This window comes from Lynx canadensis, chromosome A2, assembly GCF_007474595.2.
Source record: "Lynx canadensis isolate LIC74 chromosome A2, mLynCan4.pri.v2, whole genome shotgun sequence".
NCBI classification, from domain to species: domain Eukaryota; kingdom Metazoa; phylum Chordata; class Mammalia; order Carnivora; family Felidae; genus Lynx; species Lynx canadensis.
This window is the reverse complement of record NC_044304.2, coordinates 168,814,507-168,837,953: the sequence shown is the minus strand read 5'-3', so window position 1 is coordinate 168,837,953 and position 23,447 is coordinate 168,814,507. Positions and strand designations below refer to the sequence as shown.

The following is a 23,447-nucleotide window of genomic DNA, read 5'->3' as shown; positions in this document are numbered from 1 at the left end:
ACAGCCGTGTTTTCCACCTGAGCTGTGATGTCACAGCCACAAACCGCGCCTGGCGCTGAGCTCCAGTTTGAAATCAGCTACTGCGACTGAGGAACTGAATTTTTATTGTATTTAGTCTTGACTAATTTAGATTTAAATTTAAATGGTCACACGTGGCAAGGGGTTGCCATACTGGAAAGTGCAGCTCTGGGACTTCTCAGTTTTATAGCAATGTACCCTCTGGGTTCATTTTCTTTTAATTATTGTTTTAGCTAAAACTGCTGGCTTTTGTTAAATAACAATGGTGATAGCAAGTTTCCAGCCAGGTTCCTGACTTTGCTTGCACACTGTGTTTAACCATCTCTAATAATACTTTCTAATTTAAACAAACGGTCTTTGTCCTAGTAAAGTGTCCTATATTATTTTCTTATTTGGAGTTTTTGACCATCAGGAATGGTTGCTAACTTCTGTCGGGTAACCTTTCAGAGTCTATTTGATATGCACAGGCTTTTCCTCCTTTCAGAGGGACTCGACTTTTTCGTCATCATCTTAAATACCAAGGGCTGCTACGAGTGCATGACAACAGTAAGCTCCCCGTACAGGCCTGACTGACTGCCTCCCCTGGCCGCTGTGTCTTAGACAATCCACACTGCTCATCATTGTGCAGACTAGTCTCTGCTCCCAAATGTAATGTCTTCGTTCATACTGTTCTTTTATTGGGAATGGCCCCGCCTGTCACACTTCCGTCCCTCCTCCAATCTGTCCTCCAGTGGTCACGTCGCAATTGTCGGTTTGCATTATTATGATCACAGCTGACCACGTAACAGTCAATATTTCCTTTCTTGTCTAACTTTATGCTTTTCCTGGAGCAATAAGTGCCTGGCTTTTCTATTCCTTCATTTTCTATGTATCTATTGGTAATTAGGCATCAAACTTTGTACCAGAACAACAAAATACTCTCAAGACAATTGGATAACGTGAGGTTATCATAAAGTGCCATTTCTTCCTTAGAGCCCTCTCCTCCTGGGCCCCCCACCTTCCTGCCCCAGTTGGCCTGGCTGGTCTGGGGCCTCCCGTGGGCCTGTTCCAGTTAGGTGGCAAAAGTCAGCCTCCACAAACAACTGATGGGGGAAGGAAGGATGGAAGTCTCAATGCTCAGAAGTCACACTTGACGTGATCCTCTCGAATTCAGTCACCCCGCGCCCGGCGTCCTGCGTCCGGGGCCCCTCCAAGGCGCAAACACCGCCTTCCTCTTGCTTCTCGCCCTGCTGTGGGTGCTGCCTCATTACTTAGCACATGTATGCTTTTGATCTTCAAAGTTTATCGACATCTCTGGGTGCAGCCCTTTCACACTTGTGGGTGTCATTGCTGTGAGATTGGGAAGCAGGAGAGAGAAGCCATGGACGCGTCACTGGCGGTCTCCGGCCCTCAGACTCCCCACAAGTGTGGATGCCTCATCACCAGCCTGCCGTCCTCCTGCGCCCCGGCCCCAGGGCCGGGCAGATGACTCTCCCCGCTCACTGTAGGTGGGAAGGCCACCACAGCCTCTGAGTCCTGCACTGCCCGCTACACGTGGGTCCAGTAAATGCACAAATAAAGGGACGGCTTGCCAGCGATCGAAGGGATTGACCCATCAGACTCTAGGTACTTAACTCAAATCTTACTATAATGGGAAAAGTGACTGAAATGAACCCGTGGATTTATTATGTCTCCATTAAGATTTCATTATTTAAGCAGAAATTTGTCATTTCTGTGGTGAGGACGGTTGAACCTTCACAATGACCAACGGCCAGTGGTCTGACCAATGGTCAGAACACACTGCTTTCCCGACGGTGGAGAGGCTGTGCCACTGCTGTGTTTCCCTGGAGACCTGGACACCTCACTTTCCCCCTCGTTGGAGCTCTGTTGGGAACCCCGGCCCTGACCTGCCTCATCCAAGGCTCAGCAAGCTCCTGCTCTCCTGTGCTGGCGTCCGGAGGTGTCATGTGTGGTGTCACTGCAGGGCCGCTCCCTGCCCTGGTCTGTTCAGCCCGGGCACAACGTGGAGTAGCTAGTGACTCATTTGTACTTGATGACTTATTCTGAATATTTCTTTAAGAACAATATTTTCCTCACATGTGTAAGGACGTTAATATAGTATGAATGTATTACTCATTTAATCATTGGTATCTAATTTTTAGAATGAATATATTTTCATTTTTATTTTATTTTTTAAAATTAAAAAAAAAATTTTTAATGTCTTTACTTATTTTTGAGACAGAGAGAGACAGATCATGAGCAGGGGAGGGGCAGAGAGAGAGGGAGAGACAGAATCCCAAGCAGGCTCCATGCTGTCAGCACAGAGCCCGACGCGGGCCTCAAACTCACAGAGGAGTGAGATCATGACCTGAGCTGAAGTAGGATGCTCAACCGACTGAGCCACCCAGGCGCCCCATTTTTATTTTAAAAACTTCTAGAAAGTATTTTCATCTGCAAAACTTGATTTATACCCAACTTATCAGAGGCATCTGCATTCTTGAGCTAAAACACTCCTGTGTTCGAACCAAGAATGTAAATACTTCATTGGTGTTTTTGTACAGTTCCTGTGCAGGACTGGATGGCATGTCAGAACTGTTGTTTGTTTGTTTTTACCTAGGCTAGCACCTCCAATATTGAAGTTAATACAGTATCAGTACCTGGGACTTGTAGTAAAAAGCCTTGGGTTCAAATGTGGATTGTCATGGTTTGTGTGACGTTGAGAGGTCATTGCCTTTCACCTTGGATGATTGGCATGTTTGTATCCTTGCACAGGGTGTGGTGGTTGCTAAGACCGTGTAAGAGATCTGGAGAATGGCTTAAGCCATAACATTATACAAATTAGGTTATTTGATAACTGCATGAGGGTAACCTAAGATTTCATCACATAGATGTCATCTTGACTATTAAAATCAAGTAAATCTTGGGGCACCTGGGTGGCTCAGTCAGTGAAGCGTCCAACTTCGGCTCAGGTCATGATCTCAAGGTTCATGAGTTCGAGCCCCGTGTCGGGCTCTGTGCTGACAGCTCGGAGCCTGGAGCCTGTTTCAGATTCTGTGTCTCCCTCTCTCTCTGACCCTCCCCCATTCATGCTCTGTCTCCCTCTGTCTCAAAAATAATAAACGTTAAAAAAATTTTTTTAAATCAAGTAAATCTTATCAAATATTTAAATGTGCAAATTATCCTTGAAGTCAGATTCCCTAAAAGCGGAAGTATGCCTTCATCCAGGGGACCCTAAGCCTTCAAGAGTACCCATAGTATACCACTGGGGGAAGCACCTCAGCAGGAGAGAAGTAACGATTCTATTAAAGTTCATCAGTGCACATTGCACATTGGATTACTCAAATACTTTCTACCACACATCTGGTGATTTCTCCAAACCTGATTAAAACGAACACAGACGCTAACTATATTCTCAGCAATTCTGTTGGTGCAAACTTGTTTCACAAAAAGGTAATTTGCAAGATAGTTACCTAAGTAAGGGACTATCTACTTGCAAAGCCTTTGAACAGATGTGCTCCTGCTGACCTAGGCATCCCCCAAGCAGCCTCGCGTATGCTTGCGTTGCACTGGTTAGTCCTTCTTACACTGTCTCTCTCCTCCTAGCCTGCACTGGCGTCTGGGACAACATTACGTGCTGGCGCCCTGCGGACGTAGGCGAGACTGTCACAGTGCCCTGTCCTACAGTGTTCAGCAATTTTTACAGCAAACCAGGTACTGTCTGTCAGCGTTGTGTCTAAACCCCCGCAGAGGCTATGGACTGGCTTCTCCATGGAAGGCAGCAAGAAGCAGGCTCCTTGGTCTCCTTTACTGAGTCAGGGAACGGCTGTGCCGTCATCTACTGAGCTGGTTTGAGGAGCAGGAGGATGAGAAGCTTCTTGCCAGGTCAGCCACCTCAAGGGAAACGGCAGGGGAGAGCAGGCCCGAGACAAGCATGGACGAGTGAGCCTGATACGGGAGCGCCTCAAAGGGGGCGGGCGGCAATGCAGACGAGGAGCCACTGGCTTCAGGCGCCGAGGAAAACATCCGTGCAGTCCTGTGCCTCCCTGCCACTCGTGGGTGTCCGTGAGCCATCAGAGAGCGTCCTCCGGATGCTTTGAGGCGCCCTGATGCTCAGGGACAGTGGCCAGGCTTTCCTCGAGCCCAGAAGCAGTCTCTCGTCCACAGGAAACATCTTGCTCATTGGACCGAGCTCAGCTCCCAGCTCCCACTTTCCGAACCCGCTCCATGCGGTCAGAAGACCCGCTGTCTCTCTGTCTCCAGGGTCCGGAGGGGCTGGCAGGGCTGGGGTGCCACCGTTCCTGCGCCTTTGCTCTCCGCACGCTGCCACAACATCTCTTGGCTTGATCCCAGGAAGGTGGTTGTGCTGTGCTGTGCTGTGGTTTTTGTTTTCTCTTGTAAAGGATCCAGACTTTTATAACATGAAGAAATCTATCCGGAAGAATAGAAAAGAGGAGATACATCTGGAAATCAGAAAGGCAGGATACTTTCAAGCACTGTAGAGAACTTATTTTCATCTTGAGCAAGCGTTACAGGGGAAAAACTCTTGAGAAGTAGAATTGTTGAACCACTTCAAGCAGAAATTTGTGGCACAGGTTGGGATGGAGGAAAAGAAAGGTTTCCTTTTATCCCTGTGACTTGCAAGGTGAGACTCTTCCTGAGTTAGTCAGTGAAGCAGTTTGAGGGGACTTGGGGTCATACCTGCATAAGCAACATTGGTCATCTTCAAGTCAGAAAAACTAAATTATTTTAGAAAATCTAAACTCTAAAAAATATCCTATCTAATCAATACCATTTGTACTGAATGGTTTGGACTATAAATATTCTCCCGGAAATCTCAAATGAATTGGCTTAGACTTAGGCTTCCCCTAGTAGATGGTAGGTTCTAAATGCCTCCAGGGGGCAGCCGGGGGTTGCACACTGGAGAGCACAAGAGCTCTGATTCTGGGCCACCTGTTGTGAGCGCCTCACCTCTGCCAGAGGGGAGCCACCTGGGGCACCCAGCCCAGGTCAGGCTAGAACCTGGCTCTGCTATGAGTCATTGTGCTGCTATGGAGCATGAAGACTCCGTGTCTGCCTTGGGTTAAATGCTTGATGCTCTTTTTTATATCCAAACAGGGAGCGTGACGCTGCCTTGCTGCTGTGGGGAGATCTCTACTACTAGGGAGTTCTCCTGAGTCTGTATAAAACAGCGAGGTGATCTGAAAAGTATATGCATCCCCTTATTTAACTGGTCACAAAACACGTGAACCATGAGGCACTTACACAGACTGTCGACAAATTGTGGTCCACATGGAGTGCAGTCTCTAGGAGTGTTGGACAGAGTGTGGGCCTTAGAGAAACGTGAACATAATCCGGAGCTGGGGGCTGAGTAGGTCTGAGGCTGGGGCCGACAGGCATTGGATGGCAATGGGCGGAGGCCCCAAATAGGAAATTTGGCAGGGATAAAGTGTGGTCTTGAAATACAGTTAAGAACCAGTAGGGCTTGAAACTGTATGTTACTTCCCAGTTAGCAGAAAGCACTTAGAATGTGATAGTTGCTCCCACAGTGACCTGTGGGGACAGCCAGATCATAGAGTGACTTGTGACTGTTTCAGCCCATGGACCCAGATGCTCAAGAGGCAGATCTGTGCTTTCATGAAAATTGTTTTCTCTTCTGAGTTCTCCTACCTCCAGTAGCGGGAAATTGGGTGGGCTCTCTAGATGATGTCATGGCAACCAGCACCTTGCTGTCTGCTGTCCTCATGCTGCATGAGCTCCAGGGTCCGTGGGAGGCCCCTCTGAGCTGTGCTAGGATATGGGGTGCAAATCCACTCCCACAGGCCAGCAGAGTGACAGGAAAGCTGTGGGGACTCAGTTTAGCACCGAGGATGAATCTTTAAAAGGGACAGCGGCAAACCATCAAGTGAAGGAGGGAGGCAGGCTCATAGACTAAGGTTTGTTCTGAAGAGTTGACCCCTTAGGGCATGGTGGTTCCTGCTCACTTAGCGCTTCTCCAGGGCAGGGAGACAGTGGGTGTGACTGCATCGGAGGGAAAGCCCAAACAGATGGACAACAAAATGGTCCAGAGCACAGGCCCTGCAGCCAAGCAGACTGGCTCTGAGTTCTGGCTCTGCCAACTTGTCCCGGGGGCACAAGAGTGAGTCCCGAAATTAGCTAGGCCTTGGGGTTGTGGTCAGACCTTACCCTGAGGGCTGTGGAGCCTAACGCAGTGCCTGCAACACAGAGCTCACAATTGGGAGCTGCTCTCACATCAGACTGGGTCGTCTGGAGGGCAGGGACCCCCACGCCCCAATAGGCACAGTGCTCCCCGTGCAGGCAAACTCACCCTCCCTGCCTCTGCAGACGACCAAGGACCCTCACAGACTTACACCCAATGAGCTCATAATCAGCTTTGGGGAGCACGCGAGAGTGACACTTGTCACTGCTCTGCTCAGGGCGCCAGGCATGGCTGCTAAACTTGGGGCTACAGCAGGAAGAGTTCACAAAGACTGGGAGGTCCTCACAAAGTGGTGGGGGTTCCCACTGAGCAGATGGTCCCCACAGAGTCAGGGTGGGGAAGAGGTCCACTCACAGAGGAGGGAGAAGGAGGTCCAGGCTCCTGAGTCATAAAGCTGTGGCTTCCCCTCTTTTCCTATATGTTCCCACTCTCACCTCCCTGGACTTTCTCTCACCTCCCTGGACTTTCTCTCTTCTCCCCAGGCCCCCTCCCACCTCCAGGCCCCTCGCTCACCTCCCCAGGCCCCTTCCCACCTCCCGGCCCCTCACTCACCCCCCCAGGACCCCCCCACCTCCCAGCCCCTCACTCACCCCCCCAGGCCCCCTCCTACCTCCCGGCCCCTTGCTCACCTCCCCAGGCTCCCTCCCACCTCCGGGCCCCTCTCTCACCTCCCTGGTCTCTCTCTCACCTCCCAGCCCCTCACTCACCCCCCCAGGCCCCCTCCTACCTCCCAGCCCCTTGCTCACCTCCCCAGGCTCCCTCCCACCTCCGGACCCCTCTCTCACCTCCCTGGTCTCTCTCTCACCTCCCAGCCCCTCACTCACCCCCCCCAGGCCCCCTCCTACCTCCTGGCCCCTCGCTCACCTCCCCAGGCTCCCTCCCACCTCTGGACCCCTCTCTCACCTCCCTGGTCTCTCTCTCACCTCCCAGCCCCTCGCTTACCCCCCCAGGCCCCCTCCCACCTCCCGGCCCCTCTCTCACCTCCCTGGTCTCCCTCCCACCTCCCGGTCCCTCGCTTACCCCCCCAGGCCCCCTCCCACCTCCCGGCCCCTCTCTCACCTCCCTGGTCTCCCTCCCACCTCCCGGTCCCTCCCTTCCCCCCCCCCCCCAGGCCTCCTCCCACCTCCCGGCCCCTCTCTCACCTCCCTGGTCTCCCTCCCACCTCCCAGCCCCTCACTCACCCCCCCCAGGCCCCCTCCTACCTCCCGGCCCCTCGCTTACCCCCCCAGGCCCCCTCCCACCTCCCGTCCCCTCTCTCACCTCCCTGGTCTCCCTCCCACCTCCCGGCCCCTCGCTCACCCCCCTCCAGGCCCCCTCCCACCTCCCAGGCCCCTCTCTACACATTGCTGCCTCAAGCATTTCCTGGAAGCATGCCTTCTGCCTCTGCCTCCAGGTGTCTTCCAGGCAAAATGGAGAACCTGTGTGGGATCTTGACATTTCAGTGTCTTCTTTAGTGTTTGCTGTGTATTAATGAGGAATGACTGGCTCAGTGCCCACTCCTGGCCGCATCCGCAGAGCTCAGGCACAGGTCCCAAGAGCTGGGCAATGAGGGCCAGACAGCAGGTGTGCTGTGCAGACGAGGAGACCACTGCCTGGGATTGGAACAGGGCCCCTCACCTGTCGGCTCAGGTCCCCTACCTGTGACGTAGGACCACTAAAGGGCGCCCATGTAGTCTCAGGGTTAAATGGGGGCCTGGGCACCAAGCCTGGCATACAGCAGGAGCTCAGCGAGCCATATGCAGCCACAGCCACTCCCACTGATGTTCTGATTCCTGACTCTGGGCAGATCTTTATCTCCTGTGGGCCCGTCTCCCTATCTATAAAATAGGGCAGTGGGGCCTCATCTCTCAGGACTCTGTCTTGCCTCCACTCCCTACTATGGTCCCTGCCCTCCAGCCGCCCCCTAGACTCCCCTGGGACACCCTCTGGAGCTGGAGCAGGAGGAGGGTTGGGGGCCTGGAGTCAGAAAAATGCACGGGACGGTGGTGTTGGAGAGCGACCGGGCAGCATGAGCCCCGGTGATGCTGCCGGGGGCTTTGCTGAGACCCCCTCCCCGCTTGCCAGCAGGTCAGGGCCTGGGCCCTCCCACCTGCCTCCACACGGCATGCCAGGAATCGCTTACACATATTATCACCTCCATGTGAACGCGCTTTGCTTTCGATTTTGTCTCATTAATAGATCAAAGCGGGTGAACACGTAGGCTGCCCTGGGGTTGACAAAATAAGGAGTTTTTGAGTTTGAAAACCTATCTCTGCGGCTCAGTCGTTACAGAACCTCGGGCGTGTGACGGAACCCTCAGAATCTCATTTTCTCAGGTGAAACGGGAGCAGTTATGCCCACCAAGTCTGCCTTACAGTCTTGGCTCGTGTGAGTGGAAAGATTTGCTGGGGCTGTGAGTCACAGAGGACCCTCTGGGGGGTCAGCTGCTGGTAGGGATCACCGAGGCAGGAAGGGCCTCCCGGGCTCCAGCCTCCCAAAGCCCACCCAGTGAGCCCCAGCCCCGCCTGCCCCCATCACAGGCCACCAGTGCCCAGCCCTGATTTCACTCATCACCACTCAATGACTGCGGTCACCTGCTGAGGACACTTTCATTTCAGTAGCCTGAGGGAACATTGCATCCCTGAGTTTAACATACACGTTTACATTAATTAGGAACAAAAAAATGGTACTATAAGATCAAAACTGCCTTTACCTTATGTGATTTAAATCTTACACCCACAGTCTCTTCCTCCAACATCAGTGGTCAGTGGTGCCTGCCCGTGCTCCCTGGTCACTGTGCCCGGGGCAGCGGAGTGAGGGTGGACTGGGATAGCGGGCTCCGGAATGGTCCGTCACTGGGCAGAACACAAGTTGTCCACTGTGCTCCGTAATGATAACACCAGACATTGCAGCCATCACCGGCATAGCTACGGGCACCACCACTGTGCTTCGCGACACAGAAGCTCTCCCTTGAGCCACCGAGGCCCTGCACAACCCAGGTTTCATGGGTGGGAAGCCCGGGCAGGTGAATGCACATACCTCCAAGCACTGCCTACGCTGTCGCTGCTAAGGCCGCTGTCGTGGACCCACAGACCTGACACCTGAACTTTACCTTCTAGGAAACATAAGCAAAAACTGCACAAGTGATGGGTGGTCAGAGATGTTTCCAGATTTCATAGATGCGTGTGGCTATAATGACCCTGAGGACGAGAGCAAGGTAAGGGCCCCTGCATGGTTCCCTGCACATTTCAGCCCCTTTTCCAGAAGTGCACACGAAACAGCGTCCATTGGCTACCCTGCGAGAATTGTGCAGGTTTCCTTTCCTCTACTTCTTAACGGCCCTATTTCAGTTCTGCGCCAGGCACTTGGAGTCATTTCTTGTTCTGCCGTTGTGGAGGCGGAAAGCCTGGCTCTCTTCGCCTACCTTCAGTGTGTCTGAGCGGCACTGCCCGCCTGAAGTGAGCTTTAACGAGCATCCGTTCCCCCCATTGGTTTGAGGCTTTGCCACAATGTGGGCTGTCAAGCAGCCCCGCGGTAGTTTTGTGACCCCGAGCCAGCAGCAGGGGACGGAACTGGGCATAGAGGGTGTTTGCAAACCGAGAGGGAGCATGTCATGGCCAAGTGCCCAAGTCGCGCTGGGGGCTGCGCTGGGGGCCGGCATGGTGTACGGGGGCCGTGGCGGTGTGCTCAAGATGACCCCTTTCTGAGAATGCGATCACTTAAATGATGTGTCAAATCAAGTCCTCTCAACTCTGCTCGGGGTCCTGTCTGTGGGCTCAGCCCACAGCCCCAGGGCTGGCGTCACCGTTCTTTCCGGAACCCTCACTCTGCAACGTTGTACCACTGTAGTCTTACTCTGTGTACCACCAGGAAACCAGATCGCTGTCCTGCCGCTTGGGCTACATTCACTCACCCCTGACGCCATACGGACAGGTGAACGCCTCCTTACCCTGAAGTCGTGCTGTGTTTCCGCAGACGTCTGCTGTGTAGGAACATACTTGAGGCCCTTTGAAAGAGCCTGAGGGCCTACCTAGCTACTCGTGCACCTCCCGCCAACCCTGGGCCCTGCCATCCGGCCGCTGGTGAGACTGGTACTGATGTCACCGTCAGATACGATTTCCTGCGGGATCATCTTTCACGCCCCTTTTTTATAGAGGGGCTGTCTTTGCTCTACTCACTAAGGTTTATGGTTTAAAGCCAGTCTTCCCCACCAAATCATTAAATTCTAGAAGAGGAAGTAGCTTCCATTTTAGCCGATTTCTCACTAATTGGACACCTGGCCAGTAGTCAGTGAGGGAGGAGTGCTAGAAGAGTGGACACTGTTGAGCCGTACTGGGAGCCGGGTCAGTTACCAGTACTGTCTCACGCGGTCTTTTCCCATTGAGGTGTTAGTGACAAACATCGTACATACTTAAGGTCCGGGCGCACCTCGTTTTGCTGCACGTGGCGGATACTGTGCTTTCACAAGTTGAAGGCTGTGGCAAACCTGTGTCGAGTAAGTCTCTGGGGGCCATTTTTCCAGCACCGTTTGCTTACGTCGTCTCTCTGTGTCACATTTTGCTAATTCTGACAATATTTCAAGCCTTTTCATTATTATTATATTTGTTATGGTGATCTGTGATCAGTGATTATGACTCACTGAAAGCTCAGATGATGATTAACATTTTTTAACAGTAAAGTATTTTTTAACTGAGGTGTGTGCATTATTTCCTTGGACATAATGCCGTTGTACATTTAAGAAACTACACTGTGGTGTAAACATAACTTTTATCAGCACTGGGAGACCGAACAACTCATTTGACTCCCTTTATTGCAGTATTTGCTTTACTGTGGTGGTCTGGAACTAAACCCACTGTATCCCCAAGGCATGTCTGTACATGGTACGTGTGATGTTTTGATGTGTATATGTACATATACATTGTAAAATGAATACCTCAATCGAGCCAATTATCCATCACCTCACATATTTACCTTCTTTTTTGGTGAGACACAGAAGTCATTCATCCTATAACTGAAAGTTTGTGTGCTTTGACTAACCTGCCCAAATTTCCCCCACCTCTTATCTAGTCTTCATGACAGACCGCCTTCCAGAAAAAAACTGAGGCTCAGAGAAAACAGGACACGGTCAGAGGCCCCAGCTCTGTTTCTCTCGTGCACAATCACTGAAATTTGACTTTTTGCGTCAAATGTATTTCACTCCCCCTTGGCACGCAGTCACCTTTGTGGCACCTGTGTTCTCTCTGGCCAGCAGGAGCCGCTTGGCGACCTGTGTGCACCCGGGACACAGGGAACTGCACCAGTGCACTCCGTCCCGCACGTGCCAAGACATGCGAGCAGTGGTGTCCACCCTCAGCCGGGCTTGTGAACAGAGAGGGTGGACACAGAGCATCTCAGGACGTCACTAAAATGTAACGTATTCAGAAAAAATTTAAGTTTATTTATTCTGAGAGAGAGCAAGTTGGGGAGGAGGGGAGAGAGAGAGAGAGACAGAGAGAGACAGAGAGACAGAGAGAGAAGGAATCCCAAACAGGCTCCACGCTGTCAGCACAGAGCCCTATGTGGGGCTCTCACCCACAAACCGTGAGATCATGACCTGAGCCGAAATCAAGTCAGATGCTCAACCACCTGAGCCACCCAGGCGCCCCACGTATTCCGAATTTAACGCCACGGAACACCCTGTCAGTTCTTCCTTCTCGCCTGCTTCCCATCTGTCCTCTGCCTCCAGGTGAGAGCCGCCGTGCGCATCCTGGGGTCTAATCACCTTCGACTTTGCACATTGTGGGGGGCTGTGCTACACGCCAGAGTGATGCTCAACCTTGGACATATTTCATATTGTTCTTTTTATATTTACTGGATTTTGCAAGAAGTCCCAGTGAGATGTCGGCCTCTCATGAGTGAGTTCCCTGTCGGGCAGGAAACGTGAGGTGCTAGAAAGCCCTGAACATGGTGGCCGACAGCTGTGGCAGCCATTTGGCTTAAGCTGCCCCAGCTGGAAGATGGGGGGACCGGTGCCATGTTCCTGGCTGCTGATAGAGCGTAGTCCTAAGTCGCTGACCTGTTCATGTTGGATCTAAATTGAGAACATGCTTTCACAGGCAGATACGTGTGGATTTCCGGTTCCAGACTAGTCCCCAACTGCTGTTTAGCTATTTAATATGACCAACCCGGGAGACGGTCTTGTTGGCTTTCTAAGAATAAAACTTGAACTGGTACAGAATTTACCCCCAGTGTCAGGATGGTTTCTGTAGCAAGAAGAGTTCACAGGGCCTGTTCTGCAGACCCTGAATTCTGACCAGGAACGGAGACTGCCCCACTTCACGATGAGCAGGGCTCCGGGAGCACTGTCACGTGTCACCTGCCTCCCAGGTGACCCTGGTGGACGGCTGTCAGGCCATTTCAGGGGCAAGACAACAGGTCCCAACGACCAGGAAAGTCTTGGATCTCTGTGGCCAGGGGGGTGGGGGCTCTGACACCCAAGTTCGACCACCCACACCTCTCGTGCCACTGTGTGCAGGCGTCCCAGACTCCTGTGTGGGGTGGAAGCAGAATGTCCCAAGACATCCCGAGCAGCATTTATTCCGAGCCAGGTGTAGGTCCCGATAAGAGGATGGGCCTGTCCTCATTCATCCATTCGACAAACAAGCATTTCTTGGGAACCACAAGTTTCTGAGTCTGTCCTCAGTTACCATGAACCCAGCCTGGTTGTACTGGAGCCGCGGGTGGGCAGGAGCTGGGAACTAACCGACATCCGAGGCAATACTAGCAACCTCCCAACTCAAAGCCGGCAGCTCCTCCTTCTCTACATTTCCCTCGGGTCACACTTCCCAGGGAAACTGATGGAAAACTCTTCTGGGTCCGCTTGGTCCTTGGAAAAGCCTGGAACTGAATCCTGCCTGCATGAAGCACAGAGCATCCCTACTTTTCTGATGCTTGTCCATCCAGTTTGAAAAGCTATTTTTCTTCTTAATTAAACATTTTGGAGATTCTACAAATATCACGAACGCATATTCCCTACTAATGGATTAGAAAGTCAAAATATTTTAACGTGTACAAGAGAAGAAAATGATGGCACAAAACCACAGTGAATAATTTTTCTCCCTGATTGCAGTTTCCGCTGTCCAAATACCTTGAATACTTGCTTGTTTAAGGAATCCTGTCAAAGATGGAAAGCATGTGGCGTGGCAGCGGCACAGAGGGCCTGGTGGGTCAGAGCCCAGCTGGGCCTCCTCGGGCACTGGGGGGCCGGGGGACAGCTTTGCCGTGAGCCTAATGAACTCCACTTCTGATGTCACTCCTCGGCTCATCAGTGGCTCAGTCGCCTCCCGGTTTTATGATTCTGATTGGATTTCCTGCTCTCACACAGCAGCTCTGCTCTGGGTGTTGTGTGTGCAATCTTTGTTGACTTCAAAATTAATTAAGTTCAAGAAAAAAGGTAGCCTCCACCAAAGCCACAGACTTGCCTGCAATGGCAAAGGAATCACCAAATAAAATGAAGTCGGGAAGGGGGAGTCCCATGGAGAAAGAGAGTGTCCAAAGACCCCAGAGGGTCCGAAGACATGGAAGAGAAAAGTGTCAAAGACCCTCTCAGACAATGGCAGGAACGATGCTGCTGAAGCTGCTTCTCACTTTGGACCAAGGGGGCCCACGAGTCGCGAGGGGGGTTGGCAATGGTCTGGGCCTCGGTTTTCTGGTCTTCACAGTGAAATCATGAAGCTGGCCAGGCTTGGCTCAGACTCCCTCTGTCACCAGGTCCCTGGTTTCCATATGGCAGTCTTCCTAGTCTATGTCCCCCTCCCACCAGAACCACCTTCGGGTGTGTGCCTTGGCGTAGGAGCATTTTCCTCTTGGGCCTTTTATCTTTGGGTCTTTGCATAAAGGGCTTCATCGCATTACGGGATTTAAGGAGCACCCCCAGGGACCCACAGGGGTCACACCAGCAGCTGCCCTGTGTCCTTCCCCATGCCCCAGCCCATGGAATGTTATGGGGAAAAGTGGGTCAGGTATAGACCACAGGACCCTCTCAGCTGCCCCCCACCCTTTTATGGGGCACATGGGTTCCGCACCCATGGGAGCTGAGGGTCTCCTGTCCTGGCATCACGTTCTCAGCCTCAGGCGGGACTTCCAGTAAGCGTCATTGCACCTGGAGTCATGTGTCTGGTCATCCAACCCTCCGGGCCATCCCCCACCCTGGGGCTCTCCTGACCAGCGCAGCTCCCTGCCACAGCACATTGTCCAGATCCCAATCTCTTGGCTTTTTTCCTGTGATGAAGGCTGTCTTGAGGCCCCAGGTTGGGGACACTCCTTCAGCCAGGCTCCCTGCGTTAGTGTCTTCCTTGCTGCCCATTGTCTGTACCTCTCTGATCTCCCAGGACTGCTGAGAGCTGGTGAAACATGGAAACACCTAGAAATTAGCACCCACAAGTCTCTGTGGGGCCAGGGTACCTCCTTTCCCTGAGTATCAGGAGTCTTCCTGATGAATCTTGAAGGACCCAGGGCTGCAGCTGACCCGGGGCTTTAGTCACCACGCAGGACTCTGCCCTCCAGCTGTGCAGGCCATCCCGCCAAAGGACAGCAGCCCTAGCAACACACTGGCGTCCTTTGAGCAGTGGACACCCAAAGCAGTGTACTCCATGTGTCTCCTGTGTTATATATTTGCTAACATAGTTCTTCAATAAAGAGCACTTCAGCTAAATTTAGCCAAGAGAACTGTCTGGCATCTCAGCCTCCCATGCATCAAGTGGACACATTTCTTCCATATTATGCCATATTCCTAAAAATATTGTTGCACTCTCCTCTCAGCTTTCAGACACACCAGTAACTCTTTCTGCCTAACCGCCAGTGTGGCCTCCCTGAGGTTTCCCACCCAACAACAAGGGTCGCGGCCACTCGGGTGTCTGTGGTGCTCCCAGGTCAGCTGCACTTGGGCCTCTCGCTGGGTCCTCAGAAGGACCTGTAGGAGCACGCTGCTAGCCCACTGCTTGGGAGGAGTCTCCCGGGGGTGTGCTGAGCAGCTGTCCACTGGACAGGGAGCCAGAGCTGGAGCCGACACGGCAAAGTGTGCACCTCCAGGTGGCAGACTTGAGGGTGCCGCCTGACCAAGATCTGGGGCCCCTACACCGGTGTTTGCTTCCCTTACAGTGGGCCGTTTAATGCAGCTTCTGAACCAGCTCCGAGGGCTGTGTCTGCCTCGGTTCACATCGGACGGCAGGAGGGAGCTTCCCACTGTGAGTCCAGCTGAGGTGGACCGCTCGTCAGCAGTGGGTGACACTGGGATCCTGGACAGCGAGGCCGGCGCTGGGAAGACCGGGCTCAGAGATTCAGACAGGACCCAGAGGGGCCGCGGGGCAGGAGGACCGGGTCAGAATGCCATAACCAGAGCACACAACACCCCGCTGCCCACGGGGAGGAGCCTGAGCTCGCGTGAGACCGCTGCCCAGGTCCAGGCAGAAATCTGACCATGAGCAGAAACGTGATTCACAAGATTCATGGGACAGACACAGTTATTAGCTATCTTTATTCTAGTTCTAACTGAACCTGTAACAATAATGTGTAATGCTTGCCCAATAAAGAAATGAGTCTTTCCCAGGCCAAAGGAGAAACAGGATGAGAAGTTAAGAAGGGATATAAAGAAAACCTGTCGTTGGGAAGGAGACCCAGGGAGTCTCACAGGGTTGGGAAGGCTCAGTCACGAGCCCAGGGCCCTGCCCTGATGAGCGGAGGCCTCTGTTTCTCGTAGAACAGTGGCGGGGATGGGGTGTGTCCACGGAGCTGGGCTGAAGAGCTGGTAGAAGGGTGGGCGGCACCAGGCTGGTCTCGGCCCGGAACGGTGCTCCGGGAAGGTCTGACCTCCCTGATGCTCCCTTTTCACTGGGCTTGTCTGTGAGCAGCCTGCCTGGGGGAACAGGCATTTGGGGCTCAGGCATCTGGGAGTCTGCAAGCCTGGGGTGCTGGCTGCCCCTGCCGGGCCCTTAGGTGGGGACCGGAGGGAAGGCCCTGGTCCTCTGGCTGGTTGGGGAACAGCCAGATTACTCACTGGACGGTCCGACTAGTTTCTTCATTTGATGTACACATGTCAGGACCAAGTGGAATAACTGAAGAAAGGATGGAAACCAGTAGTGTTTGTTTTACTGCTTACTACAGAGCTCCGTTAAAGAGCCAGCAAAAGAAAGACGAAGTTTTGACAAAGTTCACCTACTGATGGTCAGTCACTTGGATGTACTTGGAGGAGGTCGTGGCTGGACACTCGGGGAGCCAGAGGCCCAGTTGACAAAGGGCAGAAACTCCTGGCAGCGGGGAGTCGTTGTAATAGCCGTGTTCTTCCTTTCAAAAGTCTTTGTTCCATTTTCTACTTTCTCAGAAGTAAACATATATTACTTTTGTATTCAAATAAATCTAATTTTAGTCCAAAGCCAAAATAAAACACTTACATTTATGCCAAGTTTGTCAGATCATTTCTCAGTTACATTTGCTTTTTAACCCTGGACTTTGTCGGGACAATGAGGATGCCTGACGGTCCCGTTGTCTCTGTCGAGCCTGTGGTATGACCTGGAAGTAGTTTACATGTTCAAATGGTGCGGGGAACCCACACGTCGCCAGCCCGATTCTCCAGGCAGCGTCTTGCCCCATCTGCTCTGCTGTGTCCCGGCGAGCTGTGGGTGCGTGCCCGTTGCCGCGGATAGCGGGTTGCACACACACGCCTTTTACCACTTAAAACGTGAGGGCAAGTTTTTTAAAGTGAGGATGTTCTCTGATAGAACCTCAACACTGTTCTCCAATTTAGGAAATTCAATGTTATCTTATCTGCCATCGAGGCACCATTTCAGTCAGTGCCCAGTACAAGGTCATGTGTTGCACTGGGCTATCATGACTCTTCAGTGTTTTTCAATCTGGAACATTCCTCAGTCTTTCTCTTTCATATAGGCCTATGATGTTGTAAATGCCTGTCTGTTGGGGTTTGTCTGATGTTTCTCATAGTGACTTTCGGGTCTCAGTGGGATAAAATGCCCCCAAAATATCTATGGCTGTTTGCCTCAGAAATGTCCTATTTGGATTTAAAAGAAAATTGTTTTTTCCTCTCAGCCCTCCACACCAACATAGGAATGTTCCATGCAGTTACTTAAAGTAAAGGGCGGAATTGCATGCTGAGTGGTGTGGCAGCCCCTTGGGACACGACCACCTCCCCACCGAGCCTCTCCTCTTTAAAATGTCAACACACAGCCATGCGTGAAGAAGCTGAAAAATCACATTTCCAATATCGCCGCAGGCCCCAAGCTAAATAACAGTGCAGAGTTTCTCTGGAAGATCAGCCTTTATTTCGGAGTAGGAGTCATCGGACAATCTTTGACTTCACCCGCTCCTCCATGAGGCATTTGAGCTCTCCAGAGGCATTTTCCAGATGTGTGCTCCTTCCTCAGAAGAGCCGGTGACCTCACAGAGGAGAGGAAGGCATGAGATGCCAGGACAGACACCTGCTGGTCACACACACGTCTCCTGGGTCATCAGCACTGAGCTCTCGTGTGCCCTCGTATGCCCTCTGACCTTGGAGCCCAACTCCTTCCTGGAGTGAGGACCTGTCCCTGCTGCCCAGATGTCTCTGATGTCTGCAGACAGGATCAGTGCCCACCTCTCCTCGACTCTGAAAGTGGGGCATCAAGGACTGGAGAAGGTCCCAAGTCACAGCTCAGGGCTCTCCCACTCCCTCTGTTCAGCCTCCAGTTGTGCCTCTGACCACCCAGAATCTCCCACAGGGATTCTCTGGCTTGGGGCCCCTGCCTTGCCCCTCCCTTCCACGGCAATGCCAGTCGGGGCTGGATGGGGAAGAGGAGACCACTCTCCAGCGTGTTCTGACCTTTTCTGTGAACACAGAACATGCACAAAGGAAGTTTGAGAACTATTTCTTCAACTGAACAAGGACTTGCGTCATTGCATTAATAACTTTTAACATCTCTTTCATTATAAAAATAGTTCTCATTATAAAATCAAACCACATAACATAAATCACTTACTAAGAGCAGTTACTAAGCTCTACATGGACTATCTCATTTAATCCCCAGACAAGCCAGGACACACAGCACTGCGGTCACTTTCTGATTGGGCGGCGGTGGGGGGGGGAAGCAGAGCAGAAGGGAACGAGCCTGCAGTGTCGTGTGTTTATGGGACGTAAGCCTGAGCCGGAGAACGTGCCTGCCACCCCGTGCACCGTGGGTGTGGGTCTCAGCTCCACGGGGAGCATGGGCGGTGCCCTTGTGTGGAGCGTCTCTCCGTGAGCTTACTTGCCGTCTAGACATGTCCTTGGGTGAGCTGTCTGTCAAGGTGTTTGGCCCGTTTTGTTTAAATGGGGTTGTTTATTTTCTCCCTGTTGAGTTTTGGGAGTTCTTTGTTTGGAGTGACAGTCCTTTGTCAGCCTGTGCCTGCCTTCTTGCTCTCGGACGTGGGCTTTTGTAGAGCAGGAGTTTAGCTTTAATGAAGCCCAGGGTACCAACTCTTTCTCCCGCGGACCATGCCTGTGGTGCTGTGGCTCCGAAGGATCATCACACCCGGGCATCTCCATTCTTTCAGACATCTTCCAGGACTTGCCCAGTCTTACATTTCACATTTCAGTCTGTGATCTATGCGTGTTAATTTTTGAGCAGGTGTGAGATCTGAGTGTCTGTTCCTGTTTTGCGTGCAGACGTCCAGCCGTTCCCGTGGCATGCGGCAAAGAGACTGTCCTTCCTCCACTCAACTCTGCTCCTTTGTCACATTTCAGTGCCCGCTTATGTGGGTCTCTGTCCCAGCTCCCTTTTGTTCCACAGACACATTTGCCTGACCTCCTCTGCACCAGGCCCGCTGGATTACCGCAGCTGAACCGGTGGGTCATAAGTCTCGTGACTGTGCCTGGCAGTGACTCCCTGTGACCGTCTGTCTGTCTAGTCCTGGGGCAGCACTTCGTCCTGTGTCCTCCGCCCCGGCAGATCCATGACGAGTGGTTGATTTGTCACGTCGTTCAGACTTTTACCATTATCAGGGTGAGGTGGCAACATCCAAGCTCCTTCAAGCAGCTAATTCCTCTTGAAGAAAAAAAATCGGGACAGAAGGGTAACTGGTCTCTCCCAGACGGATGACGCCGTGGGGCTCGGGCTCCAGTCTCACCTCTGCAGCTTGAGGGCCCTGTGTCCTTAAACTGGCTTCTCCCCTCCTGGGGTTCAGGTTCCTCATTAGTGTAATGGGAACATGACGATAACAGTCCGCTTCCTTCCCAAGGTTGCTGGGAGAAGTGAATGAACTTTGGGCTACGTTTTGGATTATAGAAGCTGCAGCACTGTCTGAATATTGTTCAGCCTCCCAAGCAGAATGGCTTGTAGTAGAATAGGCGGGTCTTACACGATATTTTGCCGATAACCAGCGGGAAGAAAACTTCAACTTGGTACATTTTACAACACGCGATCCTGGGCTTCATCCTGCATCTTGAGACAAGGTGTAAGTCTCGGGCAGGGGCTTTGGTGTTCTGCCTTTCAGTCAGGAAATAAATGGAACCTTGGACCACACTCCCCCTGAAAATAGGTGGTTTCATGCCCAGAAGCCACCCCAAGGCGAAAGCCCCTGGACCTGCTGGCACATCCGGGGTGTCCTGCAGAGTGAAGCAAGCACCGCCCTCAACCCCTGCCTGCGGCCACCTGGGGGGAATGGAATGTGCGAGTCCTGGAGTCAGGGAGAAGCAGAGTGAGCGTCACCAGTGCTGTCGCTTGGGGACCGGACATCCCTGCTCCTCCTGCCCAGCGTCCCCCCAGCTTGCCCTTCCCTCCAGCCTGGACCTGCACCATTGTCCTTCCCCACCCAAGGTCCCGCCTCCCACCACCTAATTCTTGCTCCTGCTCAAGCCTCGGCCACGCAGCCTGAATTCGGAGTTAGAAAGGCAGGTTAGCAGCGACTCATTCATGTTTCAGGCGTGTGTTGGTCTTGTTTATCAACAGGACTTTGTGTACCTTAAGGACAGGAGCCGTGTGGGCCCCATCCTGAGACACACGCTCTCTATCTGAGAGCTGTTTCTTCTGCCGCTGGTGCAGAGGGGTACTTGCTGATGGGCAGGTTAATCTTCACTAAGAGGGTTCTGGGAGACCATTGCTTTCCAGACAGTGATGCGTGTGATGAAGGCATCAGTAAGTTCAGAAGAAAACACAGCCGAGTGTCCGTCTCTTGAGTTTGCTGAAGGGAGAGGTGAGAGGTGGGTGCAGCTCTTACCAGAAAGCTTCTGAGACGGCTGAGTCACGAGTCTCTGGTCTAGCCAAGGGGCTTCCAATGCCTTTGATTAAAGTGCACAATTGGAAATCCATTTCACACTGCAACCCAGCACAAACATTCACAAAACCACACTTTCTCTGCTACTCTTCGTCAAACGTTGGTCACTGCCCACTAAATGGATCACATAACCTACTAACGGGTTATAAATAGGGTGACTGCATCATATGTCAGCCAAACCTGGCCCTTCGAGAGAGAAAGGAGGAGCTATTAATAATTACTCCAGGATACCAGATGCAAGCCAGGCCTGGCCCCGGGGCAAATCGGAGTGGGTGGTCACCCTCGTGATGACTCACTGTTTGGAAAACACTGGCTGGGCTTCTGCGTTTTGAGAAGGGCCCTGTCTGCCCTTGTAGCACCAGCACACGTGCATTCGTGGAAAATTAGAAGAAGACATAGAAATCACCTTGTCCACCACAGCTGCTGTGGGAGCAGCCCCGGTGACAGGCTGACGGGGAAAGGCCAACCCGGCCCCTGGCTGGGACGTCACTGCCTCCCAGGCAGGACCGCCAGCCGAAAGCTGAGCATAGATCCTGCCTGTGCGACTCGGAAGTGACTCAGAGCGGAGGGTCCCGTCACCACCACTGCCCACCACACGCTCCTCCAGAGCCTCTGGCTTCTCGGAAGTATTGAGACAGGAAAGTATTCCTGGACTGTCTTGTCTCACTTCCCAATGTTGTGATGATGATGCTGATGAAAACCTTTTCCAAGTAAATCAGCCCTAAATATGTGATCATAACACGTGGCTCTACATCCGCAGGGGACCTGGGATTATCCTGGCACTCATGCAGGAGGGCGTGAAACATGGCCGCTGGTCGCTCGGCCTGCAGGGCGTCCCCGTGCCGCGGCACTCAGTGCCCGAAGTATCTGCAGCCCTTTCTGTGTCAGAGAACACTGCGACGTCATTTATGGGCTCCCTCCGCCGGCCAGGCTCTTCCCACCAGGCCCCTTGTGTCCACACCCGGGAGCTGTCTGTGGGGAAACAAGACCATGTTAAAAAGACCAAAGCAAACATGAAAGCGAGTGTTTGTGAAAGTGAAATCACAGGTTCTGAAGCATCGGACGTTGAGGTCTTCAGTCGGGATCTCTTCAGATGGAGATGCTTCCTTGTCGGCCACTGGTGCACAGGGACGGCGAGCCGGGGCCCTGCTCCCTCGCCTCCATCATCATCCTGGCACACCCACCTCAGGTCCCCTGAGCCCCGGCTCTCGGGCTGCCTCAGGGCAGGACGGCACTGGCAGCTAAGAACGGGACATCCGTTACGTCCACTCACTGGAGGGAAAAACAAAGCCAGTTCGCCCACTTGATTGACCCGTGGTGGCTAAATCCACAGTCAGACGGCACGGCCAGAACGTATCACTTCACCTGCATGCGGAAATGGAGGCACATTTCTCTCCCATCAGTGCCCATCGACAGAGGTCTTCAGGGAGCAGAGCTGTGGCCAAACGGCCCTGACCCCTCCTTAGTCTTGGGAAAATCTGAAAGAAGTGCAAGAATCAGAATCTGAGAGATGTGTGAAGTCCCGGAGAGACATAACTTTGATCTGGAAGAAGCGCGTGTCCACTAGGCAAGGAGAGGGCGGCCACATCAGAGGCCCATGCAGCTCCGGTCTCCTGTGGGCACTGAAGCCACTCTGATTTAGTCACTTCACACTTATCTGTTCGCTGTGCTTAATGAGCTCTGTGTTCACCCCGATGTAACCCCCAGATGCTCCTGTGAAAACCCTCAGGGAAGGCCCAGAGGTCAGGCAGTTCCACGGTCAAGCTCCCCACTCCAGTGCTAAGTCACCGAGTCTTTGAGAAAAAGGGCGTGGTGCTGTCCTTCCCACTTCCCATGGAAGGACCAAGACTTGGGGGTCAGCACCAGGCGACCAAACCCACCCCTCCCACGCCACTTATTCACTGCCCTAGAGCTGCAGTTCCCTTTCTGCTCGGCAGAGACAGTCACCCCGGCCTGTTTCCCTGCAGTCTCAAGATCGGATGACATGGTAACGAGAGATTTGAAAACCATAAAGGCTTTGCACCTCGGGTTCCCAGGGGCCCACTGCAGGCTGTGTCGGAAAGGGGACAGGAGTTGTGCCTGTTCTCACGGAGCTCCAGCCACTGCAGCGTAACCTCATGAGGGCAGGAGAGGACCAGGGAGGGTGGCTTCCCAGAGGAGGGGCCCCTCACAAAAACTGCTGAGGGCGGGTAGGAGAATAAAGATGGAAATGCAGGGACACAGCGTGTGGCTGGCACTTGCTCCCAGCTCCTTGTAGGGGGCGCAAGGTTGAGGAGGGCCAGTAGGGACCTCGTTACGGCTTCGCTCACAAGCAGCCTCTGTGTGGGGTTTGGAGCAGAGACAGGGAAGGTCGCACTTACATTTCACCCCTGTCTGCAGTGTAGACCAGAGGTTCCAGAAGCAGAGCTGCATCAGATTCACCTGGAGGACCGCACCTTCCGGGGTTCTGATTCTGGGGCAGGTGGGGACAGGTGGGTCACAGAGTTTGCATCTCAACAAGTTCCTGGGTGCTGCTGTCTCTGCTCGTCTGGGGGTCACACTGGGAGAACCATTGGTATCACAGTTCTCAGACCCAGATGCACACTAAAGTCACCTGGGAGCCTAGGCCCCACCAAGACCAGCAAGGGGGCGCCAGGAAGTTCTCACTTGCATCCAAGCTTGAAAACGGCTGGTGTGGAAGCTTGCTCTGTGGGCCACAGGACCACTGCCACGGGGTAGACAGAATACAGAGGGTGTGTGCCGCATGGATGGGAAGGAAGCAAGCTCAGAGTCAGACTGCCCCTCCCCTGCGTGGTAGGGGTTGCTGACTGCTTGAAAGTGTGTGTGACAGACCGCACACAGAGACAACCCTGAATTGCTGTGCTGACGTCGGGAAATGGGGTGGGCATCAGGAGGGCCAGATTTAAGGCCAAGTGCTGCAGAAGAGGGGTGTGTTCGTGCATTAGTTTTCAAGCATGCTGAATGTGAGACGCCTAGA

The 23,447-nt window shown here is 52.9% G+C and overlaps 1 protein-coding gene across 1 annotated transcript in view; it reads left to right on the top strand.

The window, feature by feature from the left end:
• VIPR2 (vasoactive intestinal peptide receptor 2) overlaps positions 1–23,447 on the top strand; it is a 70,455-nt gene that overhangs the window by 20,925 nt on the left and 26,083 nt on the right. Inside the window, exons 3-4 of the mRNA XM_030308925.1 lie at positions 3,601–3,708; positions 9,313–9,410. Of these exons, the coding sequence (XP_030164785.1) occupies positions 3,601–3,708; positions 9,313–9,410 (206 nt within the window). The remainder of the gene's footprint in view (positions 1–3,600; positions 3,709–9,312; positions 9,411–23,447) is intronic.